The 26,975-nt window shown below is 39.6% G+C and overlaps 1 protein-coding gene and 1 long non-coding RNA gene across 6 annotated transcripts in view; both read left to right on the plus strand.

Moving 5' to 3' along the window:
- LOC140629402 (ankyrin repeat domain-containing protein 26-like) overlaps positions 1-14,388 on the plus strand; it is a 147,091-nt gene extending 132,703 nt beyond the window's left edge. For 4 of the 5 annotated variants that reach the window (XM_072818849.1, XM_072818848.1, XM_072818845.1 and 1 more), the window contains 2 exons: positions 12,923-12,968; positions 14,145-14,388. In XM_072818849.1, coding sequence (XP_072674950.1) covers positions 12,923-12,968; positions 14,145-14,158 — 60 coding nt within the window. In that variant the 3' untranslated portion in view covers positions 14,159-14,388. The remainder of the gene's footprint in view (positions 1-12,922; positions 12,969-14,144) is intronic. The other variant, XM_072818846.1, reaches the window with a different exon arrangement.
- A 10,406-nt stretch (positions 14,389-24,794) lies between these two features.
- LOC140629401 (uncharacterized) overlaps positions 24,795-26,975 on the plus strand; it is a 35,289-nt gene continuing 33,108 nt past the window's right edge. The window contains exon 1 of the long non-coding RNA XR_012027233.1: positions 24,795-25,016. This is a non-coding gene — a long non-coding RNA (uncharacterized lncRNA). The remainder of the gene's footprint in view (positions 25,017-26,975) is intronic.

The following is a 26,975-nucleotide window of genomic DNA, read 5'->3' on the forward strand; positions in this document are numbered from 1 at the left end:
TCCGATTTTTATTGGAGTTCAATTTGCCAACATTTAGCATAACACCCAGTGCTCATCCCAAGTGCCCCACTCAGTGCCTATCACCCAGTCACCCCAACCCCCCGCCCACCTCCCCTTACACTACACCTTGTTCATTTGCCAGAGTTAGGTGTCTCTCATGTTTTGTCACCCTCAGCGATATTTTCACTCATTTTCTCTCCCTTTATTCCCTTTCACTAAATTTTATATTCCCCAAATGAATGAGACCATTATAATGTCTGTCCTTCTCCGATGGACTTATTTCACTCAGCACAATACCCTTGAGGTCCCTCCACGTTGAAGCAAACGGTGGGTATTTGTCGTTTCTAATGGCTGAGTAATATTCCATTGTATACGTAGACCACATCTTCTTTATCCATTCATCTTTCGATGGGCACCGAGGCTCCTTCCACAGTTTGGCTATTGGGGACATTGCCGCTAGAAACATCAGGGTGCAGGTGTCCTGCCGTTTCACTGCATCTGTATCTTTGAGGTAAATCCCCAGCAGTGCAATTGCTGGGTCGTAGGGCAGGTCTATTTTTAACTCTTTGAGGAACCTCCACACAGTTTTCCAGAGTGCATGCCACAGTTTTGGCTGAAAAATCCACTGATATCCCTGTAGTGGTTCGCTTTGATATAACTAATTGCTTTTCCTTTCCTTTCTTTTCTTTTCTTTTCTTTTCTTTTTTTCTGCTTTTAAGATTCTCCTTTTCTCTTTCATTTTTGACTTGTTATTATGTGTCTTGGTGTGAAACTCTTTGGGTTCCTTTTATTTGGGACTGGCAATGCTTCCTGGGCCTGGAGGCCTGTTTTCTTCCCCAGGTTAGGGAAGTTTTTAGGTATTCTTTCTTCAAATAAGTTCTTCACCCTTTTCTCTCTTCTTTTTCTGGGACCTCTCTAATGTGAGTTTTATTATACTTGATGCTATTCCAGAGGTCCCTGTATCTTAATTTTTCAAATTATTTCTTCTTTTTGCTTTTCAGCTTGGATGATTTTTACTACCCTTTCTTGCAGATTGCTGATCTGTTCTTCACATCTTTTAATCTGCTGTCGATTGTGTCTGGTGTATTTTTCATTTCAGTTATTGTATTCTTCAGCCCTAATTGGTTCTTTTGTATATTTTCTCTTTGTTGAAGTTCTCACTGAATCCGTCCATTCTTCCAAGTTTGCTGAGCATCTCTGTGACCATTACTTTGAACTCTTTATCAGGCTGACTCCTTATCTCTGTTTCATTTCGTTATTTTTCTGAGGTTCTATCTCGTGGCCTTGTTCTTTCATTTAGAACATACTCCTCTGTCTCCTCGTTTTGTCTGACTTTCTCTGCTTGTTTCTAAAATTGTTCTTTCCAACTTTTCCCTCTTCAAAATATGTTGCTTTGAACAATGAATGTTAGTTATAAAGTCAAGCAAGAAGAAACATTTTTCAAAGTATTGTCTGGTCATTTCTCTCATTGGAGCTGTGGTGGGGTAGGTGGCAGAGGACAGTGCTCTTCTTTTTCTGAGTTCAGAGCACAGGAGTCAGGCAGATGGAGTTAAACTTAGTAGCCTTTGTTACTAATACATGCTAACAGATTGGAGGATGTGGTTTGGGTGGGTATGTAGCCACAGTGGGCTTCCCAATTCTTTATCCCAAATTAGGCACTTCCCACACAGTTGTAAATGGAGGAAACAAATGTTTGATGCCCATCCCACGAAGATGAGAGCAGACCTGAATTCATGTTACCATGGGTGAGCACATCTTTTCAAAAAAGAGATTTGGAATCTCCTAAGCACTGCCTAGTGCCTTCTCCCCAATTCACTCATTAGGCAAATCTCCCTTCCTGCTGTGAGGGAGGTAGAGATAAATCCACTTGTGGGTAATGATGGTTTACCTCTAATTTCTGACTGGATTTAAATTAAAGTTAGTCCTGTCTTTTGTACATACCAACTCTCATAATGATGAGAGGTTGGACAGAGCATACTAGGTGGTAAAGAGAAGTCTGTTTTGTGTTTAATAATCCACAACATAGATAACTCATTTGTTGATTGATTTTGGTAAACCAAGTTTTATCTGGAGGAAAAGAATAATTCTTTCCAGGAAGAGTTTCCTCCATTTCAGCCTCTTTGGTTCAACTAAAGATTTTCTCCTTCAAGTTCCGTGTCTTGTGGTTTAAAAAATTTGTGCTTATAAATGCAGTCTATTAACTGTTCCCAATAGGAGTAAAGATCATTTCCATTGCTGTATTTTTATTCATAAAACATTAAAATTTATAATTTAAATTACACTTTAGACTTTAAAATTTATAATTTAATTAGAAAGCTGTTTTGTGCCTCATGCCTAGTCGTTATTGAGCCACATGACAAACTTTTATGTGTTCATTTTCAGTCAGTTATAGTTAAAAATGTAGGTATTTTTCCTGAAGATGATGAAGTAACTGGCATAAAAACTCTCAGCTCAGGAGGACCTAAAGCACATTCCTGGCCTGCAACTCTTTGGTCTTTTGACCTGAGGCAAACTGCAATCTTTCTGAGGCCTTCTTGTCTCTTATGTAAAATTAGGGACTTTGGGATCCCTGGGTGGCGCAGCAGTTTGGCGTCTGCCTTTGACCCATGGCGTGATCCTGGAGACCCGGGATCGAATCCCACATCAGGCTCCCAGTGCATGGAGCCTGCTTCTCCCTCTGCCTGTGTCTCTGTCTCTCTCTCTCTGTGACTATCATAAATAAATAAAAATTAAAATAAAAAAATTAGGGACTTTGACTAAATTAGTGACTACCTTTTGGAAAACAATATTTTTTTCAAAGAATGGAACTTAATTTGTTTTTGTTTTGTTTTGTTTTTTTGTTTGTTTCTGTTTTTGCATTAAACTGTATTATACAAAACCGAGACCAGTGGAGCTGTGTAGCTAAAAGAGAGATGAGACTACAGCTGGAGACTTTTGTCCCTCAATCCTACAGTATCCCCAATGGAACCTTAGATTTCTATGATTGGTAGTTTGGAAACAAACTGTTATGAGAAAATCCTTCTAATTAATGAGTCTTCGAATTAAAATTTGCTGATACGTTGTTTTTATGTGTATAATTTTCTTACCCTCTTATGTTTTTGATAAATGGAAAAGTATAAATAAAATTGCAAATATGTTCTCTTTATTAATGGATTGCAAGCTATTTCTACCATCTAACTCAATTCTCACCTGGAAATAAACCAGGGTCACAGAAGCAAGTATTTAGGAAAAGACTTTTGGCGAAAAGATCATTATATTCCTTTGATCGTTCCTTAAGGAAATGAAGGCAGGCACTTAAGTGACTGGGCCACCTAGGCACCACTTAGTACCGTATTTAGACCCTATTTTGGGAATTCAATGAGAGGATGCCTTTTATAAGAAATAAGAGCATTCTAGATGGGAATATTTGTAATGCACATTTGATCCTTGACCAACATGGAATTGAAGCTGCAGGTCTAGTTAGCCTACACATGGACTTTCTTGGCTGTTGTGTTGTACTGTATTTTCTCTTATGTTTTTCTCAATAACCTTTTTTTCTCTAGCTTACTTTATTTTAAGAATATATTATATAACACATGTAATGTACAAACCATGTATTAATGGACTGTGTTATTGGTAAGGCTTCCCATCAACAGTAGGCTATTAGTAATTAAATTTTGGGAGAATCAGAAATTATACAGAGTTTTGACTGCACGGGGGTAAGTGCACCTAACCACTGTGTTGCTCAAAGGTCAACTGTAGTCTGAAATATTCCTAAATATTTCATAATTAAGTAGATAATGATAACTATAGTAAGTCAGGTGCTTCAAAAATTGGTCCTAATTCATAGAAAGGAAACAAAGTTACAGTTAAAATTTCTTTTCCTTGTTTCTAATTCTAGAAACTTATCAATGCGAAACTAAGTTGGAAAACTAGTGCTAGCTTATATTTTTTCCTTTCCTGAAGCAGATTTTCTGAAATCTCTGTGTTCACATGAAAAGAAGTACATCAGTCATCATATAGATAACAAAATAGTTTTACTCAATATTACCGGGAGAAATTCCACATGACTTTATGTAGTCCCACTTCCATTGTTTTATGTATTTAAGAGTCTGTGCTGAAAAATAGAGCATACAACATACCTCAAGATTTTGTTGAGTGCAAAATCAAAAGTGCAAAAGTGGAAAGTTCATTCGGAGGAATAATTTATTAAACAAATGATTAATCTCTCATAAAGGGCACTTTTTCTGAAAATCACAAACTATTAAAGTGTAAAATGACTCTTGTTTACAATTTTGTAACAGAAGTTACAAAGATCCTTCAGAAGTTATGTATATTCTTTTATTTCACATTCCTAGCTCCATTGGTTTCTTTACTATTTTTTATTTAAATTCAATTAACTAGCTTATAATGTTATGATATATATATCATGCCCGGAGCCAAAGGCCTACTCTCAGCCACTGAGCCACCCAGGGGTCCCAAGATTTCATTATTTATTGGCTGAGTAATATTCTGTTCTCTCTCTCCCTCCCTCTCTCTCTCTGTCTAATAAATAAATATGATACTTATTTATTTATATCTACATCACATCTTCTTTATGCATACCTCTTTCAAAGAACATCCATATCTCTCAGGTTGGCTATTGAGGATATTACTGGTATAAACATATGGGTGCAGGTGCCCCTTTGGATCCCGACCAAAGTGATCTTCGGGATTCATACCTTCTAGCGCAATTGCTGGGTTTTACATAGGTAGCTCCTTTTTCAACTCTTTGAGGAACCTCCGGTACTGATTTCCAGAGGAGCTGCACCAGGTTGTATTCTCACCAACATCATAAGAGGATCCCCCTTTCTCTGCATTCCCGCCAACATCTGTCATTTCCAGACTTGCTAATTTTGGCCATTATGAAAGGTGTGAGGGGGAAACTCACCGTGGTTTTGATTTGTATTTCTCTAGTGCCAGCTGATGTTGAGCATGTTTTCATGTGTCTGTTGGCCATATGTATGTCTTCTTTGGAGACATGTCCTTTCATTTCTTCTGCCCATTTCTTCATTGGGTTATCTTTCTTTGGGTGTTGACTTTGATCAGCTCTTTATAGACTTTGCATACCAGCCTTTTATCTGATAAGGCATTTGCAAACACCTTCTCCCATTCTGTCAGTTGTCTTTTGGTTTTGTCAACTGTTTCCTTGCTGTGCAAAAGCTTTTTATCTTGATGAATTCCCAGTAGGTCATTTTGGCATCTGGTGACATGTTCTAGCAAGAAGTTGCGGCAGCCGAGGTCACAGAGGTTGCTGGCTGTGTTCTCCTCTAGGATTTTGATGGATTCCTATCTCACATTTGGGTGTTTCATCCATTTTGACTCTATTTTTGTGTATAGCATAAGAAAATGGTCCCGTTTTATTCTTCTACATGTGGTGGTCTGATTTCCCACACCATTTGTTGAAGAGACTGCTTTGTCTCCATTGGATTTTCTTTCCAGTATTGTTGAAGAGGAGTGGACCATAGAGTTGAGGGTCCACTTCTGGGTTTTCTCTTCTGGGCCATTGATCGACATGTCTGCTTTTGTGCCAGTACCATACTGTCTTGTTGATCACAGCTTTAAAATAGAGCTTGAAGTCCGGCTTGTAATGCCACCAGCTATGGCTACCTCTATCAACATATGTTTGGCTATTCGGGGTCTTCTAAGGTTCCAAACAAATCTTACCGTTATTTACTCCAGCTGTATAAAAGGAGTTGGTAGTATTTTGATAGAGATTGCATTGAATATATAGATTGATGGAGCTAGCATAAACATTTTAACAATATTTAATTCTTTCAATCCATGAGCATGGAATGTATTTCCAGTTCTTTACACCTTTCTCAATTTCTTTCCAGAATGTCCTGTCATCTTCAGAGTATAGATCCTTTGTCTCTCTGGGTAGGTTTATTCCTAGGCATCTTATGGTGTTTGCTGCAATGGTCAATGGAATCGACTCCTCAGTTTCTCTTTCTTCCATCTCATTGTTAGTGTATAGAAATGCAACTGATTTCTGTGCATGGATTTCCTATCCTGCTGCTTTGCTGAATTCAGGAAAGGGTCCTAGCAACGTTGGGGTGGAGTCTTTTGGGTTTTCCACATAGGATATCATGTCCTCTGAGAAAAGTGAGAGTTTGAGTTCTTTTCTGATTCAGACGCCTTTTTATTTCTTTTTGTTGTCTAAATGCTGAGGCTATGTCGAACAACACTGGTTGTCCAGAGAGTGGACTTCCCTGTCGTGTTCCTGACCTTAGTGGCAAAGCTCTCAGTTTTTCCCCTTAAGAATGGCATCAGGTGTGGGCTTTTCGTAGATGGCTTTTATGATATTGAGATATGCTCCCCCCCCTCCCTGCACTGCGAAGAGTATTGATCCGGAAAGGGTGCTGCACTTTGTCAACTGCTTTTTCTGCATCTCTTGAGAGGATCCTATGGTTCTTATCCTTTCTTTTATTTCTGTAGTGTATCACATTGATTCATCTGCAGATGTCGAATCACCCTTGCAGCCCAGGCATAAAACCCACTTGGACATGGTGAATAATCCTTTAATGTACTGTTGAATCCTCCCAGCCAGTGTCTTGGTGAAAATTTTGGCATCCATGTTCATCAGGGATATTGGAGTGTAATTCTCCTTTTGGGTGGGGTCTTGCTCTGGTTTTGCGATCAGAGTAATGCTGGCCTCACAGAGAACGCTGGAAGGTTTCCCTTCCATTTCTAATTTTTATAAACAGCTCCGAAGAATAGATTAATTCTTCCTGGAATGTGTGGTAGAATTCTCCTGGGAAGCCACCTGGTCCTGGACTCTTGGTTGTTGGCAGATATTTGATGACTGCTCCCATTTCCTTGCTGGTTATGGGTCTGTTCAGGTTTCCTGTGTCTTCCTGTTTCAGTTTTGGTAGGAAGGGATCCATTTCTTCCAGATTGCTTAGTTTGTTGGCATATAGTTGCTCAGAATGTGTTCTTATAGTTGTCTGTATTTCTCTGGTGCTGGTCGTGATCTGTCTTCTTTCATTCATGATCTTATTTCCCCAGATGTGGTTTTCTTTTTTAAAATTCCCCTGGCTATTCGGGGTCTTCTGATTCCACACAAATCTTAAAATAATTTGTTGTAGCTCTCTGAAGAAAGTCCATGGTATTTTCATAGGGATTGCATTAAACGTGTAAATTGCCCTGGGTAATATTGACATTTTCACAATATTAATTCTGCCAATCCATGAGCACGGAATATTTTTCCATCTCTTTGTGTCTTCCTCAATTTCTTTCAGAAGTGTTCTATACTTTTTAGGGTATAGGTCCTTTACGTCTCTGGTTAGGTTTATTCCTAGGTATCTTATGCTTTTGGGTGCAATTGTAAATGGGATTGACTCCTTAATTTCTCTTTCTTCAGTCTCATTGTTAGTGTATAGAAATGCCATTGATTTCTGGGCATTGATTTTGTATCCTGCCACGCTGCCAAATTGCTGTATGAGTTCTATCAATCTTGGGGTGGAGGCTTTTAGGTTTTCTATGTAGAGTATCATGTCATCGGCAAAGAGGGAGAGTTTGACTTCTTTGCCAATTTGAATGCCTTTAATGTCTTTTTGTTGTCTGATTGCTGAGGCTAGGACTTCCAGGACTATGTTGAATAGCAGTGGTGAGAGTAGACATCCCTGTCTTGTTCCTGATCTTAGGGGAAAGGCTCCCAGTGATTCCCCATTGAGAATGATATTTGCTGTGGTCTTTTCGTAGATGGCTTTTAAGATGTTGAGGAATGTTCCCTCTATCCCTACACTCTGAAGAGTTTTGATCAGGAATGGATGCTGTATTTTGTCAAATCCTTTCTCTGCATCTAAAGAGAGGATCATATGGTTCTTGGTTTTTCACTTGCTGATATGATAAATCACATTGATTGTTTTACGAGTGTTGAACCAGCCTTGTGTCCCGGGGATAAATCCTACTCGGTCATGGTGAAGAATTTTCTTAATGTACTGTTGGATCCGATTGGCTAGTATCTTGTTGAGAATTTTTGCATCCATGTTCATCAGGGATATTGGTCTGTAATTCTTTTTGGTGGGGTCTTTGTCTGGTTTTGGAATTAAGGTGATGCTGGCCTCATAGAACGAATTTGCAAGTACTCCATCCCTTTCTATCTTTCCAAACAGCTTTAGTAGAATAGGCATTGTTTCTTCTTTAAACGTTTGATAGGATTCCCCTGGGAAGCCATCTGGCCCTGGACCTTTGTGTCTTGGGAGGTTTTTGATGACTGCTTCAATTTCCTCCCTGGTTATTGGCCTGTTCAGGTTTTCTGTTTCTTCCTGTTCCAGTTTTGGTAGTTTGTGGCTTTCCAGGAATGCGTCCATTTCTTCTAGATTGCCTAATTTTTTGGCTCCGTTCTCTTTTTGATATCTCTGGCCAGGGGTTTATCGATCTTATTAATTCTGTCAAAGAACCAGCTCCTGACTTCATTGATGTGTTCTACTGTTCCTTTGGTTTCTATTTCATTGATTTCTGCTCTGATCTTTATGAATTTTCTTCTCCTGCTGGTTTTAGGCTTTAATATTCTGTTCTTTTCCAGCTCGTTTAGGTGTAGGGTTAGGTTGTGTATTTAGGACCTTTCTCATTTCTTGAGAAAAGCTTGCATTGCTATATACTATCCTCTTTCGATGACCTTTGCTGCATCCCAAATGTTTTGAGCAGTTGTGTTTCCATTTTCATTTGTTTCTATGAGGTTTTAAAATGTGCCTTACTGCCCCAGTTGGATTCTTTAACCTCTGTGTATTTGAATTCTTTCCAAATTTCCTGTCAAGATTGAGTTCCAGTTTCAAAGCATTGTGGTCTGAAAGTATGCAGGGAATGATCCCAGTCTTTTGGTACCAGTTGAGAGCTGATTTGTGACTGAGTATGTGATCTGTTGTGCAGAATGTTTGTTCCATGTGCACCCGAGAAGAATGTGTATTCTGTTGTCATAGGATGGAGTGCTCTGAAGTTATCTGTGAAGTCCATTTTGTGCAATGTGTCATTCAGAGCCCTTGCATCCTAGTGGATCATCTGCTTAGATGATCTGGCCATTACAGTAGTGTTGTGTTAAAGTACCTACTATTATTATATGACTATCCATGTGTTCCTTTATTTTTGTTATTAATTGCTTTATAAGGTGGCCTGGGTGGCTCAGTCGGTTAAGGCTCTGCCTTTGGCTTAGGTCATGTTCTCAAGGTCCTGGGATCAAGCCCTGATCAGGCTGCCTGCTCAGTGGGGAGCCTGCTTCTCTCTTTCTTGCTGCCACTGCCTGTGTTCTCTGTGTGTGTGTGTGTGTGTCAAATAAATAAATAAATGAAATCTTAACAGAAAGTTGATTTATATAGTTGGCTGCTCCCACTTTAGACACATTAAAACTTATAATTGTCCAATTTTAGTTTTGGATAGACCCTTTAATTATGGCATAGTGAGTTTCTTCATCTTTTGTTGTTGTTTCTTCTCTTAATGCAGTCTTTGGTTTAAAATCCAATTTGTGGGATGACCAGGTGGCTCAGTGGTTGAGCATCTGCCTTCGGCTCAGGTCATGATCTAGTCCCACATCAGGCTCCCCGCACGGAGCCTGCTTCTCCCGCTGCCTGTGCCTCTGCCTTTCGCTCTCTGTGTGTCTCTCATGAATAAATAAATAAAATCTTAAAAAAAATTCAATTTGTTTGATATAAATATTGCCACTCCAGTTTTTTTTCATGTCCTTTAATATGATAAATGGTTTTCCACTCCCTCACCTTCAATGTGAAGTTGTCTTTGTGTCTAAAATGAGTCTCTTTCAGATAGCATATCAGTGGGTCTTGCTTTTTTTTTATCTACTGTGATACCCTGTGTGTTTTGGTTGGGGCATTTGACTTGTTTACATTCAGAGAAAGGATTGAAAGATATGAATGTAGTGCCATTGTATTATGTGTAAAGTCCGTGTTCTGGTCTGTGTTACTTTTGGGCTCTCTGTTTGCTTAAAGTTTCCCCTTTACCACTTCTTGCAAAGCTGTTTTAGGGATCACAAATTCTTTTAGTTTCAGTTTGTGCTGGAAGCTTTTTATCTCCCCTTGTATTTTGAATGAGAGCCTTGCTGGATAAGATTCTTGGCTGTAGACTCTTCTCCTTGAGCACCCTGAGTATATCATGCCAGCTCTCTCTGGCCTGCTAGGTCTCTTTGGATACATCCGCTGCCAGTTGAATATTTCTCTCCTTCTTGGTTCAGGGCCTCGTGTTCCAAGCTGCTTTCAGGATTTTCTCTTTGGGTCTGAAATTTGCAAGCTTTGTTATTATATTGGAGATATTGACCTGTTTTTTATTGATTTTGAGGAAGGTTCTCTGTGCCTCCTGGCACTTGAGTGCCTGTTTCTTTCCCCAGATGAGGGAAGATCTCTGCTATAATTTGCTCAAATATGCCTTCTGCCCCCTCCTTCCCCTCTTTTTCTGGGATCCCCATTATTCTAACATTGTTTTGCTGTGTGGTACGAATCATCTCTCAAAATCTCCTGTCATAGTCCAGTGGTTGTTTCTCTTGTTTTTCCTCAGCTTCTTTATTCTCCATTGTTTTGTCTTCTATATCACTACTTCTCTGTGAAGCCTCATTTATCCTAGCAGTTAGAACCTTCATTTTTGATTGCATCTCACTAAGATTAGCCTTTTTTATCTCAACTTGATTAGATATCAGTTGTTTTATTTCTCCAGAAAGGCATTCTCTAGTGTCCTCTGAGTGTCTCTTAAGCCCAGCTATTATCTTGATGGTCATTATTCTGAACTCTTGCTCCAGCCTCTTCCTTCTATCCATGCTGATTAGGTTCCAGGCAGTCAGTACTACCTCTTGTTCTCTTTGTGGCGGTGAGTTTTTCCATCTTGTCATTCTGTCCAGAGAAGAAGAGATGAGTGAGAGAACAGAATAGAAAAATATCAAGAATGACCCCAGATAAATACATGCTAAACAAATCAGAAGAGACCCGAAGCCAATTTAAAGGTTAACAAAGGAGATAATAGAATTAGAGAGATCAAGAGAGCAGAGCAGTACACCGATACTATGTGAATTTTGGTCTTTTTGTTAGGAAATTGCATCCCCAAATGGTTAAGAGGAAACCTTGTATATATACAAAAATAAAATTAAATACAAGGAAAGTCTAGAATGTAAGTGTAAAAATGGAAATTAAAAGTCAAAATAAAAAGGATATTATCAGCCAGTTGAACAGAACAGAGCAATATACTATATCATAAGTTTATTTTGGTCTGTTTGTTAGAAGAAACTACATCCCAAAATTGTAAAGAATGAAAAACTTCATTATATGCAAAAATAAAATTAAATGCAATGAAAGGATAGAATGTAACTGTAAATATGAAAATTAAGATAGATTTTAAAAATATTATAATCAGACAGATGAAGAGAATAGAGCAGTATAGTAGATTCTGGTTGTATTTTAGTCTATTTCTTAGAAGGAACTACTTCCCGAAATGGTACAGAAAGAAAAACTTCAATATATACAGGAATAATATTAAGAGCAGTGAAAGGATTGAATGCAAGTGTAAAAAGGTAAATTGTAAGAGTTGATAAATGAAGAAAATGGTTGAAAGCAAAAAGAAAATTAAAATAGAAAGACTAAGGAGTCATGAGAAATAGCCATGAGTTCTGTATACTGTTTGCCCCTAGCACTGGAGTTCTGCAGCTCTGTATGATGAGTAAAGTTGGTCTTAGCAGGAAGTTGTTGCTGACCTCCTGAGGGAGAGGCCTGTTGCACTGATTCTTAGGTGTCTTTGCTTAGGGTGGGATTGCACCACCCTTGCCAGGGGGCCAGGCCAGGTAAGCAGCTCCAGATTGCTCTCTGTGGCTTTTGTTCCCTGAAGGCTTTCTGGGCAGCTTTAGAGGATGAGAATGAAAATGGTGGCCTCCTAATTTCCAGCCCTGGAATTGAAAGATCTCACTCCCTACTGTGTCTCCCTGGTTTCTGTCTGCACTCTGTATTCACCCAGCCTGTGACCAAGCATTTTTATCTCAAGCACAGACCCCCTTTCGATTTTCCAAACTTTGCAGACCCCTGTAGCTCCCATTCACACTGTGCCTCTGGGGGGAAGGAGGAGGTCTTGCCCAGTTTTTCCTGCTTGGAAAGTGGTCACCTGACTGTTCCTCGGTTTGGGGTTTATGGCAACACTGAGCTGAATGCCCACTCCTGGGCTCACTGATTGCAACTGGCTTCCCCGCTCAAACGCCTTGGCAACTGCCATACTCAGGCGCCGCCCCCATTCCTTCTGTGACCCCGCCCCCCCAGGGATCCTGAGACCACACTGTCCGTCCCACTTAGGATGCTGCCCCCCGTTGCCACCTGAGCATCTTTCAGACAGGGATGTCCTCACTGGAACAGACCTCTTAAAAGTTCTGGTTGTGCACTCTGCTGCTATATCACTTTCCAGGACTTGCCTTCTGGCTTCCAGAGGTTCCCTGTCGCCCTGGTTTAATCTTCTGATATATGCCTCTGATTCATTTCTCCACACCTCCTACCTTGCAGAAAGCGGTCGCTGTTCTATTTGTAGAATTGCAACAATTCTTTTCTTGGATCTCTGTCTGAGTCCACAGGTGTTCAGAATGATTTGATACCTATGTAGCTGAATCCCAGACACCAGACAAAACTAGGGTCTCCTACTCCTCCACCATCGTCCTCTTCTTCCAGAAATTCTGTATATTCGATTGATCAATATTAATTGTACTTTTTATTAGAATCCTCTAAACAGCATTATAGGTTTCTTCTCAGTTATCCAGATTAAAATAAGTAGGGATTTATTTTATTTATGTGATTAGCTTTCTATTTAAGCAAATTGTAGCTTTTACTTTCTAAAAGTATCATTTCCAGACCACGTTTCATAAGCAAAATAAAATTCCTACAATAATGTCTCTTGTTTAACTTGAACATTGTAAGTAACGTTTAACTTATTTCAGATGCAGCAGATGTTGGAAGACAGTATAATCAGAGAACTAAAAGAAGGTATGTTGCCAAATTCACAAATTTAGATGGTCATTAATTTCTGAAATAAACCACAAATAGTAACTGGCATCCCTTCCCCTTGTTAAAATTTTGTCTAGATATATCTAATAAAAAATGTAAAACATAAACATAGTGAATAAGAGACTTATTCCTCATTTGGTCATCGTGTTTCATACCTTTTTTATTTTTATTTTTTAAGATTTTATTTATTTATTCATGATAGCCACACAGAGAGAGACAGAGAGGCAGAGACACAGGCAGAGGGAGAAGCAGGCTCCATGCAGGGAGCCCGACGTGGGATTCGATCCCGGGTCTCCAGGATCGTGCCCTGGGCCAAAGACAGGCGCCAAACCGCTGTGCCACCCAGGGATCCCTCATACCTTTTTTAAAAACCTGCAGCCTGTATGCCTGTTAGCACTTTTGGCTGTAATCTTCCTTCACTTGTGCCATCGCTATGGAACTGTCAATCTGAAAATGTGGGCGTTCTCAAATTCTTGTTTCTGCTAGTGGTAGACCAAACAGACCAGACTTGTCTCAGTAATACTTAGTTAAGCAATTATATAGTTCATATAGCTGTCCCTTGACAGGTGACATTTCAATCTCCAGCCACTGGTTTTGCCATTGGGTAAAATTCCAGGTTTCTTAGCATGGAATATAAGCACCCAAATCAATTTGGTTCTTGCCACATTGGTGAGCCTTCTCTGTCGCCATTACCCTACTCTGCTGCTTTGCAGAGAGTAATCTTTCAGGTATCAGCCTTCCTATTCCCTCCACAGAAAAGCAGACAATATTGATAGAAAACCAGGATGTCCCTTCTGTGTGTTCTTATAATGTCTTGTTTTAAACCTGCCATGATATATTTGACTCTAGATATTGCCTGTTAGATTTTTCAGTTGATAGTATATGATTGTTCAGGGGTGGACTGTGCCATCAGCTTGCAATCTCATCTTGTAATGAGAAAACCAGAAGCTCTAGTGTTTATCCACAGTAGTAATTAATTCAATGGGCAATCGTGAGCAAACTTGATTTAATAGTAATCTTGTATTTTATATTGTAGTTATATGTAGATATTTTTCATCCTTTTAACACTCAGAAGATTCCAACTTTTTTTTTTACTAACTTCTAGTTAACTACAAAGTATTTCAGATAAAGAATATTATTCTTTCTCTTTTTCAGTTGCTCATGATTGAGAATCAGGATTCTGTAGATCTTCTCCTTTAGGACCTACTGACGAATCAAATGTAAATCAAGATCTAGTACTGCAAGCATCACGAGAATATGTAGAGATTTTGAATAGAAAGTATATGATCTGAAAGCTATATAGTAAAAGTTTATTACCTAGATGTTTAATATAACATTTTAATTGTTTCCCAGTAAATATCTGATGTACAAAAAATCTTTATTAAAGGAAATGTTGTTATATCGTGTGTAATGAAAGTTTATATATTATTTTAAGCTATGTTTCTTGGCATCTGATTAAATTTAAGCATATTTTCTACATGGAAACCAGCATTATTGAGTTTTACAGGCTCCAATCTGCCCAAGTAGATCGGACCAAGTTGTTGATAATGTTTTGGGGCTGGTAATTGGTAGTTGTTTTTTTTTTTTTTTTTTTGTATTTTCTATGTTTTATTACTAGACATATGGATTTAGACACACATCATTTTGATATACTGCTGCTAAAGCTATCACCAATGTTTGTATGTATTTCAATTTTTATAGTGCCATAAACCCTGTGTATAATTTCAATTTTAAATACTTATTATTCATAGTTCTTTCCTCATGGTGAAAAAGATTTGCCTAAGGCTTTTTATCTTTTCTTTTTTTTTTAATTTACTTTTTGAGAAGAGTCTTAAAATTAGAGAAAAGAAAAAATAGAGAAAACGACCTTTTCCCTCCAGAATGGTTTGAAAGTAAATTGTTAATTTATGCCCAATTCCTGTGGCCCCTATATCCTGCAAGTCAGTACATTCCACATAGCTACCGTACAACCCTGCCAATCAGAAAATCAACACTAATACAATTGTCCCTTGAATAATGTGGAGCTTAAGGGGGCACTGATCCTCTGTGTAAAAATCTGTGAACTTTTGACTCCCCAGGCACTTAACTACTACTAATCTACTGTTGACCAGAATATTGTACCAAAACAGTCAATTAACCTATTTTTTGTGTGTTATATGTATTCCATTCTATATTCTCCTTATAAAGTAAGCTAGAGAAAAATGTTATTAAGAAAAATCAGAAGAGGGTAGCCCGGGTGGCTCAGCGGTTTAGCGCCGCCTTCAGCCCGGGTGTGATGCTGGAGACCCGGGATCAAGTCCCACATCAGGCTCCCTGCATGGAGCCTGCTTCTCCCTCTGCCTGTGTCTCTGCCTCTCTCTCTCTCTCTCTCTCTCTCTGCCTCTTATGAATAAATAAAATCTTTTAAAAAAAGATAAGAAGGAAGAGAAAATACATTTACAGTACTGTGTTTTTTAAAAATTGGCATATAAGTACACCCATTCAAACTATGTTAGGTATACATTATGTTTTTAAATTTAAATTCAATTTCCCAACATTTAGAAGGGTCATCATTTTCAGATAAAGTTTTCGATAATTCATCAGTTGCATGTAACACCAAGTGCTCATCACGTCACATGCCCTCCTTCATGACCATCACTGATTTACCCCATCCCCCCATTCACTTCCCTTTCAGCAACCTTCAGTATGTTTTCTGGAGTTGAGTCTCTCATGGTTTGTCTTCCTCTCTGATTTTTCCCCATTCAGTTTCCCCTCCTTGCACTATTTCTTATATTCCACCTATGAGGGAGACCATATGATCATTGTCTTTCTCCAGTTGACTTGTTTCACTCAGCCTGATACCCTCTAGTTCCATGCCCATTGATGTAAGTGGTAGGTTTTCATCCTTTCTGACGTCTGAGTAATATTCCATTTTGTATGTATATCACATCTTTTTTTTAAAAGAATTCATCTATTTACTCATGAGAGAGAGAGAGAGGCAGAGACACAGGCAGGGGGAGAAGCAAACTCCATTCAGGGAGCCGGACATGGGACTCTTCCCGGATCCCAGGATCATGCCCTGAGCCAAAGGCAGACACTCAACCACTGAGCCACCCAGGGGTCCCATACCACATCTTCTTTATCCATTCCTCTGTTGAAGGACATCTTGGCTCCTTCCACAGTTTGGGTATTGTGGATATTGCTACCATAAACATTGAGGTGCAGGTGCCCCTTCATTTCACTACATTTGTATCTATGGGGTAAATACCCAGTTGTGCAATTGCTACGTCAACTATCCCCTCTATCATCTAAACCTCATATTCTGGGCAGCCCCGGTGGCGCAGTGGTTTAGCACCGCCTGCAGCTCAAGGTGTGATCCTGGAGACCGGGGATCGAGTCCCACATCAGGCTCCTTTCATAGCATGGAGCCTGCTTCTCCCTCTGTCTGTGTCTCTGCATCTCTCTCTCTCTCTCTCTCTCTCTCTGTGTGTGTGTGTGTCTCATGAATAAATAAAATCTTCTAAAAAAATAAAATAAACCTATTCTTTTAAAGCTCTGACATTTGTCTGTAGTATCCTTTATAGCAAGGAAGGTCCTATTCAAAACCATGTACTGAACTAAGATGTTGTGTTTCTTAGTCTCTTTCAGTTTAGAACAGTTCCTTAGTCTTTCCATTGATTTTTGTGACTTTTAATCCTTTGAAGAGTTCATTCCAGTAACGTAGAATGTCTTTTCAGTGTGGGTTTTTCTTACGTATCTTATGTTTCCTTATGATAAAATTAAGATTATATTTATATACATATACATATATGTATTTTAGCAAGAGCACAACTGAACTGGTCCTCTACTCTTCTCATTGCATCATATCATGTGACCTACAGTTTTGATTTGTCCCATGGTTGGTGACGTTGATCGCTGGAGTAGTATCTTCAGTTTTCTTCCCCAGAATGTTAACTTTGCACTTTACAATTAGTATTTTATGGAGAAGTACTTTGAGATATATAAAAACCTCCTTTCTGAGATACCCTGTACCAGGCCACTTCTGCAGATGATGTGCCTCACTTACAGGCTCTGAAAACCCATGCTGGGCTGTTCTTTCCCTGTGTGGATGCCTCCTGAACCTTTGAAGTCTGTGATACCTCATCCTAAGTTACTCACCTTTCAGAGATGCTATGTCTTGAACTCTAAGACTGTTCAGGTGGCACTCCTACATTTATGCCTTCCCAATTCTGTGCCAGGCTCCAATACCTCCCTCTGGGACACCACCGCTCCTTGTTTCTGTTCCTGTGCTTTTGGACTGAAATCTTTGGGAACGGAAAGGATAAAGGGGGAAAGGGCTCCATAGGTCTTTTATAATCAACTTATGAAGCTTTACAATGCAAAGATTTGGATTGGGATTGCATTGAATCTATAAATATTTTGAAGGGAAGAGACATTTATAATACTGAGTTTTCCAAACAATATTTTAATTGCTCTACTCTCAGTGTTTAAAAAAATTTCTTATAAAGATCCTGCAAGATATATTTTAGATTTATTTTCAGTTATTTGATACTTTTGATCCTATTTTAAATTATTTTTAAAAATCAACTTCATTTCCTGTTTATAGCTTATAGAAATAAAAATACTTTGCATATTGAGCTTCTATCAGCTCAGCTATCTTTTTTTAAGATTTATTTATTTATGATAGATGTAGAGAGAGAGAGAAAGAGAGAGGCAGAGACACAAGAGGAGGGAGAAGCAGGCTCCATGCCGGGAGCCCAATGCAAGACTTGGGCTTGCAAGATGCTGGGACTCCAGGATCATGCCCTGGGACAAAGGCTGGTGCCAAACCGCTGAGCCACCCAGGGATCCCCAGGATCAGCTATCTTGATAAACTATCTTACTATTTCTCATAGTTCTGGAGTCTAGGAAGTCCAAAATCAAGGCACTGACAGATTAGTGTCCAGTGAGGGTCTGCTTCCTGGTTCATGAGTGCCTGTCTTCCTCCTATGTCTTCATAAGGGACAGGGTCAAGGGAGCTCACTCCAGCCTCCTTTAGAAGGGCACTAATCTCAAATCAGGAGGACTACACCTTCATGACTTAATCACTTACCAAAGGCATCACCTCCAAATATCATCACATTGAACACTAAGACTTAAAACCTGAGTTTGGAGGAGTGGGTATAGAAATATTCAGTGTAGAGCAAGGCTGTTCCTTGTTCTTGGCCATATAGACTTCACAATATGGGTGCTTGCAATATGGTTCACAATAATCTCTTGTGATACTTGTATATCTGTGGCATCAGTTCTTTTATCTCCTATTTTATTTTATTTTATTTTATTTTATTTTATTTTATTTTATGGAGTTAAAAGTTTTTTCTACTTGAGTATAGTTAACCCGTTACAGTAGTTTCAGGTGTACAGCATAGGCATTCGGTTTCTGTATGCATTATACTATGCTCACCACAAATGTAGCATCCATGGATTTTTTTAAGCCACTTTTAAAATAAAAAGGATTTTACTTAAGAGAGCACAAGGAATTCGGCCTGAGATTTAAAGAGAAAACAGCTGGAATGCTACAGTGAAAAGAGTTTTCACTTCTATCAAAGTAGGAAGACGGAAAAAATAAAAAGCATCCAAGGGGGAGGAGGCCCCGCAAAGAGCCTGGCTCAGACCTGGCGGCAAGTGACCCCAGTACAGGAAAGGCCAGTCCCAGAGATGCAGGTTTACCAATCTTCCCGGAAGGAAAGGCACTTGCAGGGAGTTCGGGCAGGATCCCAGGATGGGCAGGGATGCCCTCAGGCTCCCAGGGGCACTAACAGAGGAACTGCGCCCCAAGGGAGAGGGCGCCACATACTATGGGCCGAGCTCCCTAAAGGGCTGCAGCATGCGCCCGGAAGGGCCAGGAGCGGCTCAGGCGGCGGCTCCGCTTCGAGGGGGCTGCATGGCCCAGGAGCGTGATTCCACCGGCACAGGCCCCAGATCCCAGGGCACCAGGGGAAGCAGCCCAGGATCTGGCACTCCCCCCGGGACAGGCGGAAGCCAAGAGAACACAGGGCAGTAAGGAGGCTCCTGCTCTGGGTGCAGCCCGCCTGTGGAGCACCCAGGCCCCTTCGTAATGGGAGCTGTGGTAATTACTGCGGGAGCTGACTCCAGGGCTGGAGACCTGGCCGCCGCCACTGTTGTTCCTCCTACTGTCACTTTTTACCAGGGACTCAGCAGGGTCCTCATAGGATAAACAGCTCCCACTGAGCCCTGCACCTGGCAGGGGGCTGGGCAGCTCCCCCAGGTGCACACACCTCTGAGAATCAGCATTGCTTGTAGAAGCAGGCCCATGCCCCAGAAGACCAGCTGGAAGGACAGGGAAAGCAAGTTCTTGACCAAAGCAGTGCTGGAAACTAACAGGGGAAGTCGAGGGATTTACAATATATAGAATCAGAGGATACTCCCTCTTGTTTTTTGTTTTCTGTTTCCTGCCTCCCCCCCCCCTTTTTTTTCTCTCTCTATCTTTCTCCTTTTTCCAGTACAACTTGTTTCTGGCCACTCTGCACTGAGAAAAATGACTAGAAGGAAAAATTCACCACAAAGGAAAGAATCAGAAACATCCTCTCTCCCATAGAGTTACAAAGTTTGGAATACAATTCAAATTCAGAAAGCCAATTCAGAAACACAATTCTAAACCTACTGGTGGCTCTAGAAATAAGGATAAGGGATTTAAGATACTTCATGACTGCAGAATTGAGATCTCATCAGCCTGAAATTAAAAATCAATTAAATGAGATGCAATCCAAACTGGAGGTCCTAACAATGAGGGTTAACGAGGTAGAAGAACCAGTGAGTGACATACAAGACAAGTTGATGGCAAGGAAGGAAGCTGAGGAAAAAAGAAAAAAAAAAAAGATCACGAGGAAAGGTTAAGGGAAATAAATGACAGCCTCAGCAGCAAAAAATCTACGTTTAATTGGGGTTCCAGAGGGCACCGACAGAGACAGAGGACCAGAAGGTGTATTTGGACAAATCATAGCTGAGAACTTCCCTTACTTGGGAAGGGAAACAGGCATTCAGATACAGGAGATAGATTCCCCCCCACCCCTGCCCTGGGGAAATGAATAAAAACCACTCAACACCTCGACCTTTAATAGTAAAACTTACAAATTCCAAAGATAAAGAGAAGATCCTTAAAGCAGCAAGAGACAAGAAATCCCTAACGCTTATGAGCAGAAGTATTAGAATAACAGCAGAGCTCGCCACAGAGGCCTGGCAGGCCAGAAAGTGCTGGCAGGATATAGTCAGGGTCCTAAATGAGAAGAACCTGCAGCCAAGAATACTCTATCGAGCAGGAGCTCATTCAGAATAGGAGAGATAAAGAGCTTCCAAGATAGGCAGAAACTGAAAGAATATGATGAGCACCAAACCAGCTCTGCAAGAAATATTAAGGGGGACTCAGTAAAAGAAAGAGGTAGTCCAAGGAAACAATCCACAAAAACAGGAACTGAATAGGTATCATGATGACACTAAATTCATATCTTTCAATAGTAATTCTGAACGTGAATGGGCTTAATGACCCCATCAAAAGGTGCAGGGTTTCTGACTGGATAAAAAAGCAGGCCCCATCTACTTGCTGTCTACAAGAGACTCATTTTAGACGTAAGGTCACCTACAACCTGAAAATAAAAGGTTGTGGAATAATTTGCCATTCAAATGGTCCTCAAACGACAGCAGGGGTAGCCATCCTTATATGAGATGAATTAGTTTATCCCAAAGACTGTAGTAAGAGATGAACAGTGACACTATATCATACTTAAAGGATCTATACTAGAAAGGACCTAACAATCATAAATATATATGCACCTAATGTGGGTGCTGCCAAGTATATCAATCAGGTAGTAACCAATGTTAAGACATACTTAGATAATAATACACTTATACTTGGTGAGTTGAACACAGCGCTTTCTATAATCAACAGATCTTCGAAGCACAACATCTCCAAAGAAACGAGTGTTAAATGATACACTGGACCAGATGGATTTCACAGATATTTATAGAATCCTACATCCAAACACAACTGAATACACATTCTTCCCAAATGCACATGGAACTTTCTCCAGAATAGGCCACATACTGGGTCACCAATCAAGTCTTAACCGATACCAAAACATTGGGATTGTCCCCTGCATATTTTCAGACCATAATACTTTGAAATTAGAACGAAATCACAAGAAGTAGTTTGGATGGATTTCAAACAGGTGGAGGTTAAGGACCATCTACTAAAATATGAAAGGGTCAACCAGGAAATTAGAGAAGAATTAAAAAGATTTGTGGAAACTAGTGAGAATGAAGATACAACCATTCAAAATCTTTGGGATAGAGCAAAAGGAGTCATGAGGGGGAAATACATCACAATACAAGCATCCGTCTCAAAACTGGAAAAAATTCAAATACAAAAGCTAACCTTGCACCTAAAGGAGCTGGAGAGAAACAGCAAATGAAACCTTCACCCAGCAGAAGATGACAACAAAGATTCGAGCAGAACTCAATGAAATAGAGACCAGAAGAACTGTGGAGCAGATCAACAAAACCAGAAGTTGGTTCTTTGAAAGAATTAATAAGATAGATAAACCATTAGCCAGCCTTATTAAAAAGAAGAGAGAGAAGACTCAAATTAATAAAATAATGAACGAGAAAGGAGAGATCACCATCAATACCAAGGAAATACAAACGATGTTAAAAACTTACGCCAATGAATTAGGCAATCTAGAAGAAATGGACGCATTTCTGGAAAACCACAAACTACCAAAACTAGAACTGGAAGAAATAGACAACCTGAACAGGCCAATAACCAGGGAGGAAACTGAAGCAGTCATCAAAACCCTCCCAAGACACAAAAGTCCAGGGCCAGATGGCCTCCCAGGGGAATTCTATCAATACTTTAAGAAGAAACCATACCTATCCTACCAAAGCTGTTCGGAAAGATAGAAAGAGATGGAGTACTTCCAAACTCATTTTATGAGGCCTGCATCACCTTAATTCCAAAACCAGACAAAGACCCCACAAAAAGGAAAATTATAGATCAATATCCCTGATGAACACAGATGCAAAAATTCTCAACAAGACAGTAACCAATAGGCTCCAACAATACATTAAAAAGATTATTCACCATGACCCAGTGGGATTTATCCCCGGGATACAAGAATAATGTCATGAAAATACTTTGTATGATACTATATTGACAAATAGATTTTACCACACATTCTTCCAAACCCACAGAATGTATAACACCAAGAGTGGATCATAATATAAACTATGGACCTTGAGTAATAATGATGTATCAGTGTCGATTCATCAGTTGTGACAAGTGCCCCCCTCCCCTGCCCGCTGGAAAATCTTGACGTAAGAGAGGCTCTCTCTCTGTCTCTCTGTCTCTCTGTGTGTGTGTGTGTGTGTGTGTGTGTGTGTGTGTGTGTGTTTTGGGTGAGACAGGTATGTGGGAAATCTCTACTTTTTCCTCAACTTTTCTGTGACTCAAAAACTGCTCTGGAAAAAAAAAAAAGCCCTAATAATTAATTAGTTGAGCTGCAGAAGAAAAGTCTGAGCTAGCAGAGGTTAGTTCATGAGGTTTAAGGAAAGAAACTATCTCTATGACATAAAAGTGCAAGGTGAAGCAGCAAGTGCTGATGCAGAAGCTGCAGCAAGGTATCCAGAAGTTGTAGCAAAGAGAATTAATGAAGGCAGCCACACTGAACCGCAGATTTTCAATGTAGATTAAACAGCCTCATAGTGGACGTTAGGACTTTCATAGCTAGAGAGAAGTTAATGTCTGGCTTTAAAGCATCAAAGGACAGGCTGACTCTCTAAGTTAGGGGCTAATGCAGCTGGTGACTTTAAGCCAAAGCCAATGCTCATTTACTATTATGAAATTCCTAGGGCCCTTTAGAATTATGCTAAATCCCTTCTATCTGTGCTCTATAAATGGAACTGCAAAGCCTAGATGACCGTACATATATTTATGACATGGTTTCTTGAATGTTTTAAGTCCACTGTTGAACTGACTGCTCAGAAAAAAAAAGATTCGTTTCAAAATATGACTGCTCACTAACAACGCACCTGGGCACCCAAGGGCTTTGACAGAGAGGTACAGTGAGATTAATGCTGTTTTTCTACCTCTAATACAACATCCATTCTGCAGCCCATGGATCAAGTGGTCATTTTCAACTTTCAAGGCTTAATATTTAAGAAACACATTTCATACAGCTATAGATGCCATAGATACTGATTTCTCTGATGGATGTGGGAAAAGTCCATTGAAAGCCTTCTGGAAAGGACTGACCACGCTAAATGCTATTAAGAACATTTGTGATTCATGAGAAGCATTCAAAATATCAACAGAAATAGGAATTTGGAAGAAGTTGACTCTAAACCCCAGGGATGACTTTGAGGGGCTCAAGACTTCAGTGGAGGAAATAACTGCAAATGGGGTGGAAACAGCAGGAGAACTAGAATTAGAGGTAGAACCTGAAGATGTGACTGAACTGCTGCAATCTCATAATAGAACTTGGATGAAATAAGTCAGTTAGATAAAGATCAATACCATATCATTTCACTTATATGTGGAATTTAAGAAATAAGACAGATGAACATAGGGGAAGGGAAGACAAAAAAGAGAAGCAAACCACAGGAGACTCTTATCTACAGAGAACAAACTAATGGTTTCTGGAGGGGAGATGGGCGAACAGGGTGATGAGCATTAAGGGGTGCATTTGTGATGAGCACATGATGTTATACATTAGTAAGGAATCACTGTACTCTACTCCTGAAACCAATATTGCACCACATACTAACCAACTAGAATTTAAGCAAAAACTTAAAAATTTTTAAAAGTACTAATGCCAAAAATGATGGCTTTAAAAGTGGGGGGAAAAAAACCTCAACCGATAGTGAGTTGCTTCTTATGGATGAAAAAAGAATATGATTTCTTGAGACGCAACCTTTTCCTACTCCTGGGAAAGAATCTGTAAAGACTGTTGAAATGGCAATAAGGGATTCAGAATATTACATAAACTTAGTTGATAAAGCAGCAAGGTTTGAGAAGACTGACTCCAATTTTGAAAGAGGTTGTACTGCGGGTAAGATGCTATCAAATAGCACCATATCCTACAGAGAACTGTTCATGAAAGGAAGAGCCAATTGATGTAGCAAATTTCATTGCTGTCTGATTTTAGCAAATTGGCACAGCTACTCCAACCTTCAGTGACTACCAGATGCGGACTTTAAAATAACTGTGATTGGGCAGCCCCGGTGATGCAGCGGTTTGGTGCCGCCTGCAGCCTGGGGTGTGATCCTGGAGACCTGGGATCAAGTCCCACATCGGGCTCCCTGCGGGGAGCCTGCTTCTACCTCTGCCTGTGTCTCTGCCTCTCTCTCCCTCTGTGTTTCTCATGAATAAATAAATGAATTCTATTAAAAAAAAGTCTCTTTTCTTACTTCTCTCTTTTTATTTTCTCTTCAAATATATTCATCTCTTTTGTTTCTTAAATTCCACATAAGTGAGATCATACAGTATTTGTCTTTCTCAGACTGACTTATTTCCCTTAGCATTATATTCTCCAACTCTGTCCATAGCATGACAGATGGCAACATTTCATTCTTTTTCATGGCTGAGTAATATTTCTCGCTCTGTGTGTGTGTGTGTGTGTGTGTGTGCACGCGCACGCACACATACACACACACACACACCCCCAACACCTTCTTTATCCATTAATCCGTTGATGGACGTTCGGGCTTTGTCCATAGTTTGGCTTTTGTTGATAATACTGCAACAAACATTGGGGAGCATGTGCCCTTTGTGATCACTGCATCTGTATCTTTGGGGCAAAAACTCAGTAGTGCAGTTTCTGGGTCATAGGGTAGCTCTATTTTTAACTTCTTGAGGACCCTCTGCATTGTTTTCCACAGTGGCTGCACAAGCCTGCGTTACCACCTACAGTGGAAAAAGACTCCCCTTTCTCCACATCCTCACCAACATCTGCCATTTCCTGATTTGTTCATTTTAGCCATTTTGACAGGTATGAGGTAAGTAGCTCATTGTGGTTTTGATTTGCGTTTCCTTGATGCTGGGTGATGTTGAGTGTCTTAACATGGCTGTTAATTAGCATATTTACACCACTGATATTTAACATGATCCTGAGTATAGTTAGATCAATATCTACCATATTGGTTACTGTTGTCTGTTATTGCCCTTGTTCTTTGTTTATTTTTATGTCTTCCAGTGTTTTCCTGCTTCCTTTGGTTTTAATTCAACATTTTGTGATTGCATTTTCTCTCCCTCCTTAGTATCTAGATTATGCTTCTTTTCTTATTTTTTAAAGAGTTTGCAGGATGCATTTATAAAGAATCCGAGTGCCCTCACAGGCTTCACACACAATACACATTCCTCAGAACAGAGTATTCTCAATTCCTCCTTCTCATGCCGTAGGGCCCTCATCTCACTTACTCATAAGCTGTGATCGCTGAGTACTTGGTTGCTGGTTTTTGAGCAAACCATTGTCTGTTGGGTCAATTAGGAATTCAAAAATTGTTTTATTTCACTTTTCTTTACTCATTTTCTTTTTTTAATAATAAATTTATTTTTTATTGGTGTTCAATTTGCCAACATACAGAATAACACCCAATGCTCATCCCATCGAGTGCCCCCCTCAGTGCCCATCACCCATTCACCCCCACTCTGGATAGTACATGTATTTTAGAGTAACTTTATTATAGATTCCAATGGTAAATTGGAACATATTAACGTTGAGAATTGAGAATTAATTTTGAGACTTGAATTTGAGAATTTGAACTATTGAAATTTAGGGAGCCTTTCTGAATCTTAATTACATGTATGAAGAAACAACCTGAGGATTAATTGTGAGAACAGGTGCGAGAATATCCAGTGTACCGTTTTGTGTAAATATTTGCATATGACTTTTCTTTTATGGAATTAGCCCGTGGCACTTATTTCAAGCAAAGGATTGGCATTATGCATGGAGGAACCCACTTTCTGTGATCATTTATTATTTATTTATTTTTAAAGATTTTATTCATTTATTCATGAGAGACACACAGAGAGGCAGAGACACAGGCAGAGAGAGAGAGAAGCGGGCTCCCCACGGATGTGGGACTTGATCCCAAAATTCCGGGATCATGCTCTGAGCCAAAGGCAGAAGCTCAACTACTGAGCTGCCAAGGTGTCCCTCTGTGATCATTTAAATTTAGATCTGCACATCACTTTCCATTCATGTCATGCTATGTTCTAACTCTTCTCCAAAGAGTTATTTATAATAGAAACTACCTATGGCTGCTTGTTTAAGACAGGTGACACACATACAGCCTTCTTTCACTATTGTTGTTACCGGTTTCCCTATATTTCCAGAGAGAGCTATCCACCTTCAAGGGAGTGGACATTTTTATGAACATTCTGTGCAGTGACTGTTGTTATGTTTTGAAATAGCAAAGAGATATTTCTCTAATTTCATGAGTTGGTTGAAGGCTATTAAGATTCTATTGATTAAAACTAAAAAGCCACCATCTTAACCAAGTGATCAAACTTATCTGACCCATAATTGGATCCAAGTAATAGCATGCACCTCCTGGCTGATCACTAAGAAGGGCACAATATCATCTCTGTAGTAATCCACCAAATAAAGTTTGTCTTTAATTCAATCTTGAAGAAACAAGCAGAAAAAATTCCATTGAGGAACATCGTAGCTGGCTTAGACTCTTCAAAAAAAAAAAAAAAAGACTGGTCTATTTTAGATTAAGGAGACAACAGTGATATGAAAAATGAATGATTCTTTATTGGATAGCAGATTTTGAGGGGAAAGGAGGTTCTATAAGGGCTGTAAGAAACAATTTTGTGGGAAACAGAAATATGAAGAGGGCTTATATGATAGATAATAATTTCACATTAAGGTAAAAATTCTTGGGAGTGAAAATAGAACAGCTTTATGGGAGAATGTCCTGTTCTTTGAAGATATGTGCTGAATAATCAAG

The sequence above is a fragment of the Canis lupus genome (assembly GCF_048164855.1).
Source record: "Canis lupus baileyi chromosome 5 unlocalized genomic scaffold, mCanLup2.hap1 SUPER_5_unloc_2, whole genome shotgun sequence".
Lineage (NCBI taxonomy): Eukaryota > Metazoa > Chordata > Mammalia > Carnivora > Canidae > Canis > Canis lupus.